At 35.1% G+C, this 21169-nt stretch overlaps 1 protein-coding gene across 1 annotated transcript; it reads left to right on the top strand.

Moving 5' to 3' along the window:
- The first annotated feature begins 11049 nt into the window (after positions 1-11049).
- Positions 11050-11941, top strand: LOC112200067 (geranyl diphosphate phosphohydrolase). Its single transcript, XM_024341075.2, has 2 exons — positions 11050-11285; positions 11402-11941. The coding sequence occupies exons 1-2, from the start codon at positions 11144-11146 to the stop codon at positions 11716-11718; spliced, it is 459 nt and encodes a 152-aa protein (XP_024196843.1). The 5' UTR covers positions 11050-11143; the 3' UTR covers positions 11719-11941.
- Positions 11942-21169: the final 9228 nt, after the last annotated feature.

Here is a 21169-nt window from a genome sequence, read left to right as displayed (position 1 = left end):
TTTTTTTTTTCAATCGACTGATTTATGTTCTACTTTAGTCAATCATGTTTCTTTAGGTAGTAATTTTTTTTAACTCACTATTTTATTTTACAAATAATTGAAGTTTATTAGTTACTTATTGTAAGCGCAATGGATGACGGTAAAATGCATTAGTATAACCTTTGATTGCAATAGTATAAATGTATACCATGCAAATAAATGAACGTTGGTTGTTTGAATTCAACCATGTTATCGTTAGTGTTCTTAAATTTATAGGATGAATCATTATAAATGTACATTCAATATTAGATGCAAAATGAAAACTACTATCTTACTATTTTGACTTTCAAAACGAATTTGTTTTATTCATCGCCCTAATTGGTATGCTCTTTCAAAACTTGTTGTATATTGTATACAAAAGAAAGTGAAACTTATTTTCATTTCCTATGGAGAATTCTACGCTGAGCAGAGTATGTTAATTATAATGCTATACATGTTGCAGACTTGCAGCACTTGCATTTATGCTAATATCCTGAATGTAGGGGTGCAGACCAAAAATGGAAAATAAAAAGGATGAAGTCGTACAAAAACAGAAAATGCCAAAGAGGCCAAGGGTGTTGCGTGGTCCGATATTACTAGTGTGACGAGATTTGGTTAGAGAAAAAAGACGGGGTAAAACGCTTGTCCTCCTGACATCTTTGACTAAAAAGGACTGCCACCCTTGTACCTTTGTATCCTCAAGAAAAGACAATGTCATACGAATTATGGGATCAATTTTACTTTAACATGATCACAATGACAAATGACAATGACACTAGATAAGGCCATAAGTGAATAAGCACATTTTCGTACAATAGGCCCAAGGTGGTATCTAAATAGGAATAAATAGCCCTGCCGGTAGAATTGGGTTTTAGTCGACTTTTGGCCCAAGCTCCGCTGTGGGTCGACGGAAATGAAATTTGTCAAAATTGACACTAATAGCTAGGGGTGGGTTCGGTTCGGTATCGGAGCTGCAAGCCCAAAACCACCTATTGTACCAGACTAGTTTGGTACATGAAATATTCTCCCATTATTGACCACAGAAGTAGGCATACCAACATTTCGGTATGCCGAGAGACTCGGTTGGTATCGGTTGGTAACCGAGTTTATAAACAAGTGAAACAAGTGAACAAATCAATCACTCATAAATCAAGCTTGATTTGCTTGCCAAAGCAAGTTGTGCACTCCAATGAAAGAATTCTTGTTATTAACACAAACTATGAACATAAAGATCAAAGCAAACGCCTTTCTGCACTCACCGTACGAATACACCACAAATTCTTGATGCAAACAATGTTCACCATCACAAAAGCTTGAATTAATGAACATCCAGATAGCCCAATCACGAATAAAACACACCCAAAAACTAAAACTAACTTAAGAACACACCTATACAAATCAAATTCCACAAACCAGGCTCCAAAGCTCTGTTCTTGAGTCGACTTTGGATCTAAAAATGAGTTCTTTGGCATGCCGCCTACACAAAAACAGGAATCGTATAAAGAAAAAGTAAAGATTACAGAGAAATCAAGATGCGTGAGGGGAAGAAGGCGCTGTGCATTGAGGAACTAAGGGAGAGGAATTGAGAGAGTGTCGAACAGAGGGAAGAGGAAGAAGATGAAGAAGAAAGAGACAAAGAAAGAAAAAAAAATGAAGAAGAATGAGATAAAGAGGAGACCAAGAGTTGAGAAAGATTGACAAAAAAAAAAGAAAAAGAAAAAAGAGAGAGTAAAGATGACGACGGGGAGAAGGAAAGGTGGGGTTGACTAGCTGAGGAAGAATAAGAACTGAAGAAGAGAGAATAAGAGAGACGGAGAAGAAAAAATTGTGCTAGTGATTTGGTGAGGTAGAGGAATAATGGAATATTTATAATTATATATTGCCACTTGGAAGAGTGGCGGAGTACCCACACTATTAATAAAAAATAAAATAAATAATATTTATAAATTATATGGTATGGTACGGTATACCATAAATGTATGAAATTACATACCATAACCGTACCGACTTCATGTAATCGGTTCGGTACAACCGTACCAAGTTTTTGGTTACCGACTTTTCGGCTACCAATTCACTTGGCTCGGCTCGGATGTGGTTGGTATAGTTTGATTCGGGAGAATTTGCCAACCCTACTGATTGCTGAGAAATTGGTTCATTGAGATCTGAGAATCGTCTATTGACATTTCGACTTGATTTTAATCTCAGAGTTGTGGTTTAGAGAAGAGAGAATGATGATGAAGGGAGAGAGACCTATGCTGATTTTAATACATCAGCAAAAAGAAGGGATAATGACTACTTACCCATAAAATACCAAAATACACCACCTACACTCCACCAACTTATTTTCAACCCCATTCACACAAAAATTTTCTCTTTTTCTCCCAACTATTCATTTCACTTAATGTTTATACCATTAGTACCCTCCTCTCTCTCTCTCCAAATTCTTGCTTTTATTATTTTCCTTTTGATGAAACGTAGTGGGCCTATCTTAAATTTATTTGTCTAAACTATAATTGTAGTTATATTTCATCCTCTATTCAAAGGTAAACAGTTAAATTTTACTATTTATAATTCCGATCGTTGACAAACTTGAGTTAAATGTTATCTGCAAAAGTACAAACAAAGAATTAAGGAAAGAAAAAGAAAAGTTAAGAAAGTTGAAAGACTTTAGAGAAAGTCTTAGCAGAGAAACTCCCGATTACTGGGATATCATCTTTAGGATTCAAACAAGAATCTATAAAGTTGAGCAAGATATTGAAAATATCTTATATATACTTAAAGAGGAACAAAAACCTCTTGATTATTTGAACATTTGTTAGATCCGCAAATCACTGGAATCAGAGCTTGTAAAATAGCTCGAAAGGGGAATCCCCAATGGGGACAATGTCTGATTTAATATTAGAGAAGTTGAATTCTCTACTAAAATCCTCTGATGAGAAACATTAGATCCTACTGAAGGAATTATCTAGATATCAAGATCATCTAGAAAAAATACCTGCTATAATCTACCAATTAGAAAAATTGGAAAACAAAATAAATTATATCAAAGAACTTCCAAAAACAGAAGAAGAAAAGCTAACAAGTGTTAGTAGAAAAATCAATGAACAGCAAAAAACGCTGGAATCTATGAAAAATATACTAAAGGACAAGAAAGTGCCTATAGTAAAAACAAAGAAATTTAATGGATTTAAACCATTAGAAAAACCAGATAAGAATCTTGTTCCTATCATGATTTTTCTGGAACCATCTACTAGTCATACTATTATTCGGTATGAAAACTTGAAAGATACAAGTGATGTTAAAATGATGAGTATCTTCGGAAAAAAGAAAGGAGTACAACTCCTAAATGCTGAAGAGTTTGAATACAATGAAATCAAACATGAGGTAAAAAACTCCACAATTCCAAAGTTAGATTTCAAACAAATCTATAAAAGGGGAACGTTTGATCTGATGGATAGCCATCATTTCAAATTACTGGAATTTACAACCCCCTCTATAACAGGAGAAACCGATCTACTAATGATCACTCCTGCAAAAGTTGCCCGAGCAAGAACAAAAAATGATCAATTTATGCATATTGGAGTAGTCCAAGTAGGCATAAAACTTCTTGCCCAAGAAGGTATAAACTGTTCAGTCCTATGTGTCTTACAAGTCAATAGACTAACAGATTTTCAAGCTAGTCTGTTGGGAACACTTGAAGCTTCTTTATGCAATCAAGTGGTATACTTCAACTGCTTTCCAAGTTTCTCAACCAGCTTGAAAGATGCAGCTCACTATCAAAGACTTAGAGTCAATACAGATGGCATATCAATGAAAAAAGATATGCAAGAACTGGCTATAGTATATAGAATATACTATAAATTAATGAGTACCACAGTAGAACCTAAAACCAGGATATCAAATATCTTAGGTCTTACTACTGGTTTCCTCACAAGCCAGAAGAACCATTCACAGTGGATCCACAAAGTTACTTGGAATGAAGTAGCTTTTCCTATTGAATGGAAATTGTCTGGTATGAAAAAACCAGCAGAAAATGCCAAAGAGGCAATATATGAAAGCAGAAAGACTGGAGATATCAGTCTAAAATTCGACGATCATAGAAAAAGTGATGTCTGTCCTAAAAATATCATGATAAACAACAGTCTTCTTAGAAGAAGTTACAGCACTAGAGAAGCTAGTGTTAGTGGTACCAAATTCTTTGTTGAAGAACCAACAGAGCCCATCACTGAAGAAGAATTAGAAGCTGATCTGAACAGACCAGTAAATATGCTTAGAGCACAAAAGCTCTATGACCTCTATGATGAAGCAGAATCCTGCGAAAATTCTGAACGATTAGAAAAACTAATCAAAGAAATGAAAATTTTCAAACCAGAAAAGGAAAGAAAACTCCTTCCCTATCAAGATATTGAAATGGAAGAAGGAGAAAACTCCAAAACTGTCATCATAAGAGAAAAAGGAAAAATAAAACTCCCTACACAGAAAGCCCTTACAGGCAAAAATGGAGAAAGAAATTCTCAAAGATTTGTGCCAGAGGACAATATACCCTGAATACTAATTTCTACTCATGGTATCTGGCTGAATTTAGACAAAGCTCTAGACAAGAGAAAAACTCTTGACCAATGGGTTGATAGCCTGATGATGGCCTCTGCTCTAACCCTTGGAAAATTTGAAGCACCAAAACTCCAGGTGTACTATGAAACTACTCTCACTGGAGTAGCAAAAAAATATTATTTCTCTTTTAAAGAGACTGCTAGAGGGAAAGACTGGCTCGAAGAAATTCAAAATTCAAAATCTCCGTATGATTTTGCAGTACCCCTGTATGATCAATTCTGGAGATCTCTCAAATTTAAGTGAGAAGGCTAAAGAAACTGCCAAATCAAATATCTATGCTCTCAAAATCTGTGACATGAGATATTTTGAAGAATACTTGAATGAATTTCAAGAATATTACTGTACAATTGGTGAACTAGAAAATACTGATCTAGTCAACCTGTTGGCCAGGAAAATCCCTGAACCATGGAGAATAGCTGTGAGAGAAAGCATACCTGAAAAACAAATTGAAAAATTTTCAGTTGGAGGAATTGCTGACAGAATCAGGTAATTACTAAAAGAACAATGCAAAGCCAATTTTAGAGCTAAGATGGCCAAGAAACAACTCAAAGGAGTTGAAAATTTCTGTTATGGAATACTGGATATGCCAACTAACTGGGGATGTCATGAATCCAAATTTCACAGAAAGAGAAAAGAAAAATATTACTCGAAAAAATTCTAAAGGAGTAATAAGAAAAAAGATTGGAAATTCAAGAAAAGTTCAAATTACAAGAAACAACAGGATGAAGATCCTAAAATGAAATTCTTCAAGAAAAAGAAGAATAAGAGAGTCAACCATCAGAATACTCAACCAGGCAAGAAAGCTTGCAGATGTTGGTTATGCAAAGCAGAAGGGCACTATGCCAATGAATGCCCAGAAAAAGGATAAAAGATCTACTAAAGTTCTATTTGAAGAATATGAGCCTATAGTAGAAACAGCAAACATGAAGGGCTACGAAATAGCATATTCTGATGATGAAGATGATGACAGGTCAGTTTACTCTGCCTGGTCTAAAGAAATATCTGATTTTGAAATAGATTCCGAAGTAGAATACTTAGAATCTAGACAAATGAATGTTCTACATGTCAAAAATTGGGAAGAAAGTAAGATGGAGGTAATAACATCTTCTTATCAGGTGAACCCTGGTACATTCGTTTGTGACTACTGCTTATGTCACGAAAAGAATGGACTTCCTATGTTCTGTGAAAAGTCTAAAAAGACTTATCACAAAGAATGCTTCATAGCAGAAGCAAGAAGAAAGACCAAAAATGGCCTTGTCAGCCAATTGGTAGAACAAGAATATGAAGAATATTTCTCTGAGAAAAAGGAGAAAGAATTAGAAACTAAGTTCCAAGAAATTATGGAACCATCTCCCTCAAAAGAAAAGGAAGAAAACATCGAGGAAGAAAAACTCGATGCAACCATTGAACTGGTTGAAATACTAGAAAATGTTCCAGAAGAATGTAACCCATTCATACCTCAGGAACAAACTTAAGAAAATGAGCTACAACAATCGAAAGTATTCTCTACTAGTAGATACAACAACTACATAGAGATTGGACTCAAATTCCCTAACCATAAAAAATATCATCTACATACATTTGTAGACAATGGATCAGGATTTACAGTTGCAAAGAGATTTGTAATTCCAGAAGAACTCTGGAAAGAAGATAAGAAAAGAACAACTACTGGTGTTACATTTGATGGAAGCCATCTTACAATGAATAAAGTAGCAAAAAATGTTCACATCATTATTGGTGGAGGAACATTTATCATCCACAACGTTTGGCAATCTGAAGGCCAAGGATCAGATTTCTTGTTGGGAAATGATTTTATTCTCCAACAGAGATTCATCCAAGATGAAGAAGCGATAGGATTCAGAAAAGGAGAATGGGTGTTCTGGGCGGATAGGCTTACTCAAGCTAAAAGTGTAGTGAGTCCAAACTTTACTACACAATATTAGATATCGCAACATAATAGTGGTGATCTTACCCCCTATAAACCCAAATTTGAAACCATCCTCCAAATAAAACAACAAGAAGAACTACTTGTTGAAGATTCATCTTCTGAAGATGAAGAAGAAGAAGAAACAACTAGCACAGATGAAGAAGCTAGTTTCATCCACTAGCATAACCTCAAGCACTTCCAGAATAAGCTTGAGTCTTAGAAAATTCCCACTCTTGATAAAATCAAGAAACTACTCTAGCAGAATATCGATGTAGATCCTCAGAAGTTTTACGAAAAAGACCCAGTGGTCTGTGAATTAAGATTACATGATATGAATGTCATTTGTCATGTCAAAGCCATTCCTCAATACAAAGAGGAAGATAAAAAAGAATTCAGAAAAGATATTGAAGATCTCCTGAACAAGAGATTAATTCAACCTTCCATTAGCCCTCATCATGCTCCAACATTCTACGTGAGAAATCATGCAGAAAACCTCAGAGGAAAAGCTGAATGGTAATTGACTATAGACAAAACTGTCAAAGACGGTTATCAAATTCCTCAAGTAAGAGTACTGATCAACCAACTCAGATGAGCTAAAGTCTTTTCAAAATTCGATGCAAAGTTTGGTTTTTGGCAACTCAAAATGCATCCTGAGAGTGTTCCTCTCACTGCATTCGGAACACCACAAGGCCATTATGAATGGTTATTAATGCCTTTTGGTCTAAAACAAGCCCCCTCAATCTTCCAAAGAAAGGTGGACAACATCTTCAAGCATGTGGCTGAATTCTGTGTCGTCTATATTGATGACATCCTTATCTTCTCCAAAAACAGAGAACAACATATGAAACACCTCTATGAGGTTGTAAAACTGATAGCTTAGCATGGCATTATCCTAGGTGAAAAGAAAATCTTCTTTATCCTCGATGAAGTTGATTTCCTAGGAATAAATATCAAAAATGGAGTAATAAAACTCCAACCTCATATCCTTGAAAAAATTTGGAAGTTCCCAGATAGAATTCCTGATGCTAAGAGTCTAGAGAAATTCTTAGGAGTCATAAACTATGGGAGAGATTTCATTCCCAAAATCTCAGGACTAACAGCAATGTTATCTCATAAAACAAGTTCCAAGAGAAAATGGAACTTCACTGAAAATGATACAAAAATTGTGAAGCAGATAAAAAATCTCTGCAAAAACCTCCATTCTCCACAACAACATGAGGAAAATGATGAAATTATCCTCCAAACAGATGCGAGTGATAATTATTGGTCCGTTGTTGTTCTGGCAAAAACGCTTGGGACTAACATTGAAAAGATCTGTAAATTTTGTAGTGGCAAGTTCAGCCCTGCAGAACTAAACTATCCCACAAGAGAAAAAGAAATTTTGGCTGTGAAGAAAACAATTTTAAATTCTCCAGCTTTTCTTGGAAAACCCTTTAATATGCGCACCGATTGTGCCAGAGTAAAGAATTTTAAAAATTTTAAACTTGATAAAGCTGCTGATAGAGGAAGATTAGCAAACTGGAAATTATTTCTTAACCAATATGACTATAATGTTGAATTAATTGCAGGAAACAAGAACTATCTTCCAGACGCACTAACCAGAGAAATGACAATGTTCAGCCGAAAAGAGGACGACGAAGGTCGCAATCCCAGAAGCAGAAGAACTGGGAAAGAACATGAAACTAATGAGGATCCTAAAGAAAAAAATCCTGAAAAGGTTTCTGCTAAACTCAAAAGGTTTAGCCACAACTGAAGAATCCCAGGGTAAAGGATTGGCTAGCCTATCTCAAACGGAAGACGGTAAAGGCTCATCAAGACCGTTGACGGCTGTTGCTTAGCCAAAAAGCAAACATACTCCAACTGGAGTTATAAATATTTTTAATTATGAATTAAGAACATTTGTTGATCCTGTGTTCAGAACTGGCAAGAGGCTAGCTTACCAACAGAAGGCAATCATGGATAATATCTTATTTGCCTTTCAAGAAAGAAATAGTGGTATAATGTTCCCAGCTTTGTTCGCATTAGGTGAAGAACTCCATGAAAATGCTAGACCACAGCATGAAGAAATTCAGATACAATAGAGTGCTGTTAAAAGTGAAAAAATTCACTATCTTGAAGATCCAGAAAGTGCTAGAGTTCCTATCATAGCACTAAAAGAATCAGATTGGTTTGAATTCCATAATCTAATTGGAAGCTATAATTCTGAAAACTATATTCCTCCAACCCTCTTCATTGTTGCAGGACCTTATGTTGGAAGGTATGGTGTTAATGTTCAAAGTGGACATCCTCAAGAACACAAGCTTTGGCTTGTTGAAAATGGTTTTGTCCATAATCTATGAACCAAAACAAATGATGATCTCAAAGGCCTACCCCCTATCATCATCAACACAGTCAAAAATGTCAGAAAAAATGACTGTACTCTTAGACTGAAGTTCAGATCTACTCCACCAGAATGGATTCAAAGAACAAACGGTGAAGTTGAATACATTTCTCTTCATCATTATGTGAGAATTATTCAAAAAAGATATCTTCAACCCGCCTATGTTGGATACAACGGCCAGCCAAATTCAAGTATTCCATGGATGAAGGCCATGTCTCTCGAATACATCAAGAAGATCATCCAAGAAGATACAAGAAATACTTTCCTGGCAGCAGAGGAAAAAACAATTATCACTGCTTATGATCATCCTGAAGCAATCAGCAGTGACCTCTTCATATCTCTCACAAGAAAATAGATAGACTCGACACTGGCATGCTTACAGTGGGTTGAAAAGCTTGAAAAAGACAACTACTACAAGATGTATGTAGATACAGATGTCGAGGAAAATGCAACTACTGCCATAATGGCCAGGATGGACAGTGACTCCTTTGTCCTTGGTCACAACTCAGAAACGGATGAGAACATTTGAAGCAGCAGGTGTAGAAAGCACCGAAAGTACTTTTGGACTCTTCCCAAAAGCTGCTTTTGCTTTTCAGAAAAGAACAAGGTGAAAAACATTTCACCTAAAGGAATCTGCTTTTGCCAACCGACCTCCATCATCAGGAACACTCACGAAAGCAGATAATCACAGAGTTGTTCTGTACATTTTGTTGTTTTGAATTTTGGTTTGAGTTCTGCTCCCTATATAAGGAGCTTTAGGTTTCATGGTAAGGCATTAGAAAATTAGGAAGAATCATATTCTCTCAAGAAGTAAGAAAGTCATAGTAGCAGTGTACTCTTTCCTTCCTGTCGAGTGTGAAGTAGTGTGCTTTCATTATAAGTAAGTATCTGTAATCATTCTTATGGATAGCTAAACAGCTTTTTAGCTGTTTACTTGAGAATGAGGCTCTGAACCTTAGTGTGTAATTATGTTTAAATAAATAATTTCAGTGTGTTCACCCACTTCATCAAGTCTTTTATAAGTTTATGTTGTTATACTACATCTGTGTTATGTTCAGCCTTTATCCTGTACTTCCTTTAAAGTTCAGATTTGCAGTATCTTAAGAAAATTTGCCTCAGCTTAGGATAGAAACAAGCAGCAATGATTCCGCCTGTTAAAGTAACTATTAGGCAGGGAGCTGTTAGGTGAAAAACTTGGACATGTTGAAGGCTAGTTTTGTTTTTCTCAGAAGTTTGAACAGGTTTTTCCAAGAAAATGTGAGTTCTGGACCTAAAAGTCAACATAGGATATACTTGGCACTAATTTAGAAATGACTACCCTTATGAGTCTTTTTCCCTAAAGTTTGTGTAAATGAGCAAAATATAAGGATGATGGATTGATTGAGTAAAATACCATGAGATTTTGGGCAAACGGGCACAACCCCTAAAAAGGAAGAAAGAAAAATAAGATACTGTTAAAACACAATTTAAAATTGGGAGTTGAGTCCATATGTGTATGATGGTTAATTGACTTGATTTTTGGATTGACACTTTGCCTAATCAAAGTTGAAGCCAATTGTATGGTTTTGTTTGGTTTAGACGATTATGTAGCGGATAGTATATAAATGACTAAAGAAAATTGTGATGCTCAAAAAATATTTTATTGTATCAAATACATTAATCTCAATGCATATCTTGTGCATTCAAATTTGAACAACAGAACAGTCGTTATCCAATGAACCAAATCTAATTAACAAATTGAATAACTATCGACTTCAATTGTTAAATGGCATAGCTCCTAAGCAGCCTTAGCAATTGATTGTAACGCTTTTTGATCAATGAAGTCATTCAGTTCCCTAAAGAAAAAGGCACCAATTGGCATATGTAGAACCAATTGGCATATAAAACAATTTTAGTGCTTCAATCATGGAGTTACAAAAGTAGGGGGACCAAGATGTCATATTTTCTTACGTGGTTCACAAGGTGGAAAGTTTAGTTATTAAGCTAAAGTACTAAGGACTTGAATTATCTCTTTAATTTCGAGATTTAATTTGGTCAAATCTGATTCATTTTTCCTTAATCCCGCAACCTACCACTCATGGCGGGAAAAACCTAAAAGGCGTGGCGGGTAAAGGTGGAATAGAATCAAAACGCAACCTATCACTTCCTCTATAAATACGACGCCTCCGTCAGGGGTAACGATCGTCCCGCTAATAAACATAGAGAAAATGGAAAACGGCGCGTCGTCTCCGGTTCCCAGAGTAGGTGTGGTGGTGTTTCTTCTCAGAGGGAAAACTGTGCTTCTAGGACGACGTCGTTCCTCCATCGGCGACTCCACCTTTGCTCTCCCCGGCGGCCACCTCGAGTTCGGTAATGGGTCTTCCATATAGTATTTCCCCTAATCAATTAATTTCGCGTTTTTGCTATACCCTTTATCCCAAATCTTCCAGTCTTCTGTTTTCCGATGTGGGATTTTTCTCGAGTAGGTGAGGGTTTTGAGGAGTGTGCGGCGAGAGAATTGAAGGAAGAGACTGGTCTGGACCTCGACAAGATCGAATTTGTGACCGTGACGAACAACTTGTTCCTGGACGAACCCAAACCGGCGCATTACGTGACGATCTTTATGCGAGCGGTTCTGAAAGACCCCGATCAAGTTCCCCAAACTGTTGAGCCGGACAAGTGTGACGGTTGGGGTTGGTACGAGTGGGACGACCTCCCCAAACCACTGTTTTGGCCTTTGGAGAAGATGGTGCAGAGTGGGTTTAGTCCTTTTCCAATTCCGGATTCCAATTCAGGGCAGTAAAGAACTATAATGCTGTGTTTGATTTGATGAAGGTCGGTCGTAGAAGTTTGTAGCATTTGAAATGCTTCTAAGTTGTGAAGGGTTCTGTTTCAATGTGATTGCAGATTTTGTGGACTTGTGCCTTCTTTTTTATGTTACTGATTCTGCTTCTGAGTTTGTGTTTTTCATACTTCATACTGGCTTCTCTGTATCCTATTGAATTTGTGAACTTTTTTTTCTTTTTCGCGGAGGGGAATTTGAACTTGGGGTTTGTGGTCTTGGTGAGTCTGGTTCCAAGGGTGTGTGCACTTGGTCATTTATCAATGACTCTTCTGGGCTCTGCCTCTGCCTGGTCAATTGGTCTATGAAGTTTTAGCAAGAATATGAATGGAGATGAATAATATGATACCAACCTGCAACATTTCATACATATTAGCCTGCTAAATTGGAAGTTGTGAAATTCTGTGAACTAGTAACTACTGTAACTACAGCTGCCATTTGCCAACATTACAATGCTGCTGCCACACAAACATGCTAAACCTGTAAGTCATTAATTGAATCAATTACCGTGATTGTGTAATCACGCCTAGGATCCAAATATGTGCTATTTCATGATGAGGTCAAAATCTTTCTTCTTCTTCTTCATCCATCTTAATTATCCTAGGAAAAATGTGAGATAAAAGCTAAGTTTAGGAAACTTCAATACAATTTGTTGGATTGGCATATGACGAAAGTATTCTCCGTATAATGTCGTGGAATTTTTTTTCCATGGATTCATGTTTATCAATAATATTACATCTTCATTCAAAATGGAGCTTTGTAATGAACAAGATTCTTATACACACTAGTTACAACTCAAAAAGTGAAACACCTACAGATTATAGGTAATGAAAGGCGAGGTATTACAAAAACTCAATTTTCGCTATGGACTAGTAACCATATGTTATTTATATTGACAACAAATAAGCAAATTGAAGAAGCGAAAAGATTGCACCGAAATGAAAACAAGTCCCACCTTGCTAGATGTGGTAATTTAGATGAGTTTTCGTTAGAGGAGACACATGTTATTATTTAGGACGTTCTCTATGAGGATCTTTGTAATATTTCTTATGTAGCTCGGGGTTCAGCTTATATGTCCCCCCCCCCCCCCCCCCCCCCCCCCCGATGCAAAATTTTAATTCAATAAATGGAACCGAGCGTGGGGCTGAGCCTCCTAGCTAGGCTGGTTCCAAACCCTTTTCAAAAAAAGAAAACAAGTCCCACAAGACCAAACTAGCTGATTTAGTACGATGCGTTCATTTGTTTGATAGAATTGGACAACTAAACAATATCCAACTTTGGCAATCTTTTTAGAATACCCCAAAGATAATTTATAAAGGAAACATAGAGACTACGAGTATTTTGTTTACTTTTATTATTTTATTTTTTTTAGAACAAGAACTTTTATTAACTGATAAAAAATTAAAAAGAAAAAGATTACATAATTCGGAAATGACCCGGTGTAGCCCCCCGTATTGCCCAACAACCTGGAAATACAAGCACTACTCATTTTCCTTACTTCGACCTCGGTTAAAGGCCTCCAAAGAAAATAAGAATTTTATAGTCACAAATTGTGTAATGAGCATGTTCATCGAACTCTAAATGTGAACTTAAACATTTATTCTACGGTTATTCATATTCAAAATATTAAATTATCTGAATGGTACTATAAACAAAAATGGGATAACCAAACCAACTGATTTAGTACTATGATAATCCGAATGGTTGCCAAAGGCATTCATTTGTTTCATAGAATTGGAAAGCTAAACAATATTCGACTTTTTTAATTTTTTGAGAAGACCTTGAAGGACAATTTATAAAAGAAACGATAGTTACATTGAATATGTAGAATAAGAATTTTAAAATCACAAATTGTATGATGAGCAGATTCATCGTACCTTAAATATGAATTTAAATATATTAAACTATGGTTATTCACTTATTCATAATCAAAATATAAACTATATTGGCCAAAATAGCGTTAGACTAGGGTTCCAAATTTGACCATAGGAAAGTATATAATCAAGATGAAATCAGCAGTGTTTATTTTGGATCTAAAGCCTATCTGATCAGAGAACAAAAGAACAAAGGAGAATGATGTTGTGGGGTGTACTTTAATATAATTGGTTAGATCGGCATGTGACATAATCTTTGAGATTATAATAGTTGTTAGCATTGAAGTGACCCTCAAGGGTCAAGTTATAGTGTAGTGGGGGTTTAGAGTAAGGGATATCATACCTAAGGGATTGGTAAACCTCACTCTAACTAGAGAAGACATAGAGGAAAACTAGAAAGAATATGTAAGTGTACAATCACAAACAAAAACTCACAAGTAAACCAAAGTTCACGGTGAGTATGTGCAAGATGGTGTGTAGAGATTTGATTTTGATTTTGAGAATGGTTTCGATTCAAATTGAAACAACGAAAGCAAGTAATGTAAACTAAACTAAGCTAAACAAGTTGTTATCAAATGGATGAGAGTTAGGGTTTGGATTATCTACCACTAATCTCACTTGATGCAACAATGCAATTGAATATGAAAGATGCTAAACTTATTGTCCAATTACTCTCTTAGCATCCGGATAAGGCCACTAAGGCCTAAACTCCTTTGATTTTATTAACTCTAACCAAATAAGTCTAGAGTTAACTACCTAGTGACAAATTCAATTACCGGATATGTATCAATCCTTTGCCCCTAAATGCATAAAGCTTAGAGTTTAGATAACCAAGCAAGCAAGTCAATCATATCTCTAGGTGATTTTAGCTTACTAGTTACCCTCACATGCACACATGGTGTGCTTTCACGCTTCCTTTTGCCCAAAGGTAATCAATCTCTTAGCAAAAACTACATGTCATGGCAAACACATTAACTCAAATTGATTAGGTCTAAGTAAATGCATTCAACTTTTGATTTAGCATGTGAAGGTGACAACATGAATTTCATCAAATCATAAACAAAACATCAATTACAAGCAAGGTTGACTAGGGCTTTCAACCCTAGCTCCCACAAGTTCTGTAGACACCTGTACTTTTTCTTGTTTATTTTAATTTGTTGTGCAACGTATGGGACTATGTATTCGTAAGGTACAAAAGTATTCGCCCTTAGATAAAACAATGAGGATATTTTAAAGGATTAAGAATTTAGAGAAAATCCAATTTGGGTCTAGGAAACTTTTCTTGAATTACCGAGGCTTAGGAAAAGCCCAGAAAATTTTCCCGAAAATCAGTGAAGTGTTGGAAAAATAAGGATGGTTGAAGTGGTATTTTCGAAGTGGGCTTAAGAGAAATTAAGAGAAAAAGATAATGGGAGTAGCCAAGCCCACTTGGCTTAAAGAGAATGACAAGTTGGACTTTTCACACTAATTAAAGGGGGAAAGAAAGGGTAAGGATTGGGTTTTGGACAAACCCTTGATTTTTTGGAGTTTGTTTTGTTGATTTTGAAATTTATTGAGTTATTTTGTTGACGGAAAATTGTGAAAAGTGGGATCTTTCAGGAGGATTTAATTAGTAAGATTTATTATTTTAGTTTTCAAAGTGTTGGGAATTTGTGTTGAAGATTTTGGTGGTTTTTGTTGTGTAATTTTCACCAAAAGAAAAGAAAAGTCTTTATTTTGAAAAAAAAGAAGAAGTAAAAGTCGAATTAAAGGGGTTTTACTGTGATAAAGTGGTAAAAAATAAAAAGGGTGAAAGTAAAGGTAAAATCGGTGAAAGGAGGTAAAAGATAAAAGTGAAAGTGAAAAGGTAAAATCACGATAAAAGTAAAAATGTGAGAAAAGATGAGTAAATGGATAAAAGTAAAAATAAAAATTTATTTATAATTATTTACTAAAACTTTATTTATAATTATTTACTTATTTATTTTTAAAATAAATAAGAAATAATAGTAAATAAAGGGGTATTTAGTCAAAAGTTAGAAGTCGAAGTCAAATGTCAAAAGTCAACTCTGAGGGTTGACCGACCCCATAAAACGAGAGGATCGACTCGACTTTGGTCACTCGGATTAGCGATAGTTTAATGAAGCGATAAGAATGTTTTATTTTTTAAGAAAAAAGTTAGTTTCTCAAATTGGTAAAAGTTGAAAGAAATAATAAATAGCCTCATTAAAATAAAAAAGATTTAGTATGCGCGATTATTTGGAGTTAGTCACGATATTTACAAACTAAGTAATGGTTCAGGAAACACGATCGTTAAGGAAGCTTAGACGGAAAACACCGGAGTGTGGAATACGCCGGCATTTCCAGGTAGAGTGAGTTGTCCCTTCCTTGTTAGAGGCTTTTCTATATGTGGAATGCTCTAGTATAAAAGTATGTTTCCTATAAGCACGTTTTTTGTTGTTCATTAGTCGATGCCTCGTGATAATTGTGTTTGCGTAACTGATAATTGCTGATTGCGAAAACCGAGGCCAGACTTGTATGTTGAGATACTGTACCCCGTTGTATGTTTGTACTTGTGAGCTGAAAGTGAATGGGACCTAGAAGTGTTGATTCCTAGTTATCCCACAGTTTCGATAACTGTGAACTTTCGGAGGGGACTGTGCTCTTATGTGCATCGAGGAAAGGTAAGTACCGACGGTGAACCAGTCATAAGACATTCAGAGCCAAAAAATGGACACTTTCGCTACTTGTAATCACAAGGACTACATAGTGTTGACTGATTGTCGAAGGATGACGAACTGGTCGGTCACCGATTGTTTTAGATTAGCCGGTAGGTAAGTATCTCGGAGCTCCAAGTTGTGTGAAGCATTCTGCAAATGATTTTCTGAAAAAGACAATGATGACTATTTTTGTTTGCATTCGTTTTACTCGATTTAATAAACGTGCACAATCTATATCCCAGTTGCTATGTTTTACTTATTAGTTTTCAAACCTAACTAAGGTTGGGTCAGTCCCTATTGGGCTTGCGATGACGAAACACTCACCCCTACATTTCAGGTTACAATGAGGTCACTCCGGCTGATCTGAATTAGAAGTGGGTCGTTGGCCGAATTAGTGTGTTGGTATCCCTGTTGCTTGAAGTCCTTCCCTTTTGGTACTCTATCAATTTACTCGTTTCCCTCTTAATGTTGAACTCAGTTGCATTCTGTGAGGTCCGCCTACCTGGGAGCACGCCTCACTCTATGTTTTATTGTTGCTGTTGAACTCCTTTTATTTCAGTTATGATGTAAGCCCTAAGGCGTCACAATGCACTTGCTTACTTTATTTTGAAGTATTTCCAGACTTGTTAATTTGAATATTGGGTAGTTGATCGAAAGTCTTTTCTTAAAAGTTTTAATTGTTTCTTATTTTCTAAAAATCGTATTTCAAAAAAGCCTTGTAGTATTAAGTTGGTAGGTCTACAATACGTCTGCGACGTATCGAACTCCTATTGGCTTAATATTACGGTGCTATGATATACCCATTCGGGTCACCATAAGTTCACTACTTACTCATAACTAAATAAACAAGTTTCAACATACTACAATCCATCAAGTAATTAGAGAGAGATAGAGAGTAAGAAGTGACTATTTATGGTGGTGGAGATAGGTCTCCCATGTCATGGTGTGATGTTGTGGTGGTTGTCTCCTCCTCCTTGCTCCATAAGCTCCTTAATGATGTTGAGATGATGAATCCTTGAGTATCTAGTGATAGTGTTGAGGTGGTTGTGGAATTGATGGGTGGTGGAAGTGGTGAAGATGGAGTTTGGTGTTTGAATTTAAGGAATGTGGAGTTGTAGAGAGAAGATTGAGCGAAAGTGAAGCGAGAATGGATGAATGGTTGAAGAGATAATGAAGATAATTGTGTCTTCAAAATCAACTATGTTAGGAGACAAAAGATATAAGAGACCATGATCCCAAATTTATCTCAAAATGCATTCAAAGCTCTAAAAGGACAATGTGTGGGGATATATTTGAATTTCAAATGGTAGAAAATTCCCACCACCATGGTCCTCCTTGGCTGAACTAGAGGTCTTCCATGAGTGGCAGCTCACTGGAAAATCGCCGGAAAAGTTGATTTGTAATTTTCTTTTAATTTCCATGTCTTTTTCTCCTAACTTCAAATCTCCGCATTTCAATGCTTATTTGATCATTTTCTTCTCAATGCATGGTCTCCTACAAATAAAAACAAATGGATTAAAGAGGGTAAAATAGCATTGTAATTTTGGGGCATAAATGCATAAGTAATTTGTGACTCAACAATAGTCCATATTTGAGTGGCTTATACTTGACTGTAAATCCTTCCTTCTTGCCTGTATTCCGTTACCACTAATTAATTACTTTAGTTATTCAGTTCAAAATATCAAATATAGTATACGTACATAGAGCACACTAGGTATGCATAATATAATATTGTGCAGACATGAGAATACAACTAGAAGAGGAGCTGCATAATAGTTGGAAAAGAAAATACCATCCCAAATTATCGGGCATATATCTGATTGGGACTGATCCATCCGCTGCCATAAAACTATATAATATAGTGAAGATATGAACACAACTACGAAACAAAGAGGTTGTATAATAGTTTTATTTTTTATTTTTTTTATTTGTCAATCACATGGTGTACTCAAAGGCTTCATAGGCCTAGAGACTAATCCGTGCTTGGGGGTTCTTGTCAGAACGCTTCCTCCCCCTGGCCACCAAGAATATATTGGAATTTAACTCCAATAAGCGTCGGCGGGATTCGAACCCGAGTGTGGGGGTTCTACACCTGGAGGCTCTTACCAACTCAACCATATGTAGTGGTTTTGTATAATAGTTGGAAAAGAAGATACCATCCCAAATTATCGGGCATATATCTGATTGAGACTGATCCATCCGCTGCCATAAAACTATATAATATAGTGAAGATATGAACACAACTACGGAACAAAGAGGTTGTGATAAATCATACTAGGAAAAACACACCCGAGAATAATTAATTTAATGGATGTGAGAAAATTTATCAAAAAAAGTGGAGAGTTACCACAAATAGTGGAAAGTTTTTCCATTGGTGAAATGCACAGTGAAAAGTTAGCTGCAAGAAGTGAAATTTTTTATTGCTTTTTCAATTTGAATTTTGTTATTTACCTTCTTATCCCTTAATTATTAGATATAATTTTGAATTAATATATGAGTTTTTCTATTGGGACCTCCATATTTGCTCATTTGACCTCTCATCTCTTTACACCTCCTATTTGCTTTTTAAAAAGTAAAATTTGCTAAGTAAACCTCTTTCAAATACCTAACTTAACCTTACTCATAAAAGAAAATTTTTGAGAGCATTAAAGATGAGTTAGTGCTCCCATAATTATTTATTTACCACAAATTAAACTTGATATTGTTAAAAAAAAAATCTGAGATAATTATTGAAAAAAGATAGTGTAAATAATTAACATAAATTTATCTGGGGTTTTTGAAGCCTACTATTTCATGCTTAATTATGGATTTTCAAAGCTTAGTTTTTATGGTTTATAGTTGCATGCTGGAATTTAGATAGGTTACAATATTAAATTTGTTCATACTCTGTTCTTTTAATATTTATTTTTGTCTTATATGGCGCTTCACAAACTTAAAAAAAAAATTTAAAAAAAAGGATCAAAGGGTTTCGCTCCTGCCCTCACGGTGACTCGAACCCATGACTTCGTACATAGGTAGTGTGTGCTCTAACCACTGAGCTAACTTATATGGTTTGTTTATATGAGGCCTCTCTATCCCCCGTTTCATGATCCTCAAGAGAAAGACCTTTGTCTATTTTTTTCTCTCTTGCATCATAGTTTTATTTTTATATAATTCGCCAAATAATTTTGAATGTATTTTCTCTTGATTTTTTCTTTTTCAAAAGCTTTTATAAACAAAGAAAATGAGAAATATGAAATGGGAACTAAGATGGAAATGAATAATCAAAGTATTGTATAATTAAAAAATGAGGGAGGTCTAGTGAGTAGATTAAGAGGTCCCAATAGAAACTCTCTTAATATATGATGTAAGGATTTATATGTAATAATTTCCTACTCACTTTAGCTAATAAAGCCTATTCTCTTATTTTATATTTTATACATGCCCTTAATTAAATTAAATTCAGTAGTGAGTGCTCAAATATTTATTAATCATAAGTTTCTAGACTTGGCTCAAGTTGTAACGAGAGTTAGAAATTGAGTTAACATCAGAGGTTTGATTTCCCTTCAATTTGCAAATGAAATAGGAAAATGATTTGTGGCCTCAATGAGGCCTAAAATTTGTGGCCTCAATCTTAGGTGTCATGTCATGTCATCTACACAAATCACCTATTTGTCAAATCATGCCATGTCATTATTGAGAAAAAGACCATCTTATCCTTCAAAAATCTAATGACTCTAAATTATTTTGGCTTTCTTCTAAAAAAAAAATTGGCTTTTTTTCATTTTTTTTTTTCATTACACTCAAGCTTAGATTTAAACAACAATTTTTTTTTCTTCAATCAAGAGTAGAAAAAATTTCATGTAACTCAGTTAATAGATTTGCACGTACATTCGATTAATAGATTTGTATAACACATGTATATGAATTCAACCTTTGTTAAGTTCCTGCAAATTTTGAAAATATAAGATGAAAAATACATATTCATATGATTGTATTTATTTTTTTGTTCATTGTTTTCTCTTTATGTAGCTAGGGTTTAAACATTAAATCTGAATTTATTATTTTTTGTTTGTCTTTCCCTTATATTTAGATTGTAAATGTTAATTAATGGCTGCTAACGTGTAATTTTTTCATACCTCTTAATTTAGACATAAGTATTTCTCAAATTCAATTAACTAATGCTATATTTTTGTGGATGAAATTAATCAATATTTGGAAAGAAAAGTTAACGTCTATTTCTTGACACATAATTCAATATATTAATGCCATTTGGGAAGAAAAATTAAAGGAAATAATTTAATAAAATGAAGAAAAATATTGATCAAAGAATCTGTAGACATATCTCTTTAATTAATATATAATTAATAACTGATATTTTTTTGTCATCTAATTAAATTCATTAATGAAATTGATTCACCCTCTAATTAACATCTAAAAGGAAATGTAGAAGGGTAAAGTTGGTGTTGAAATAGTATGATGTGGCAAGATATATTATATGGAATTGAAAATAAATTTTTATTTACTTATGTGGCATGACACCTAGGATTTGAGGCCACAAATCTTAGGCCTCATTGAGGCCCTATATCATTGCCCAATGAAATAACATCATTACTTTAGTCGAGTTGCACACTTGTACGTCGGCCTATTCACTTATCTTGGGTGGTGTTAGGGATCATAAACCCCTATAACTACTTACAATATAGGTATATCTTGAATAGCAGCTAGATAGATGTGCGTTAGCCATTTCTTAGGCTCTTAGCTACGTACAGGAGAAGTGATGACTGGAATATCAAATAATGAAACATTGACTGTTGCAGCCAGAATGGACTTGACGAGGGCATCTCCAATATTTCAAGG

This window comes from Rosa chinensis, chromosome 4 (assembly GCF_002994745.2).
Source record: "Rosa chinensis cultivar Old Blush chromosome 4, RchiOBHm-V2, whole genome shotgun sequence".
NCBI lineage: Eukaryota > Viridiplantae > Streptophyta > Magnoliopsida > Rosales > Rosaceae > Rosa > Rosa chinensis.
The sequence above is the reverse complement of the archived record's forward strand: the minus strand, read 5'-3'. Positions and strand labels throughout refer to the sequence as shown.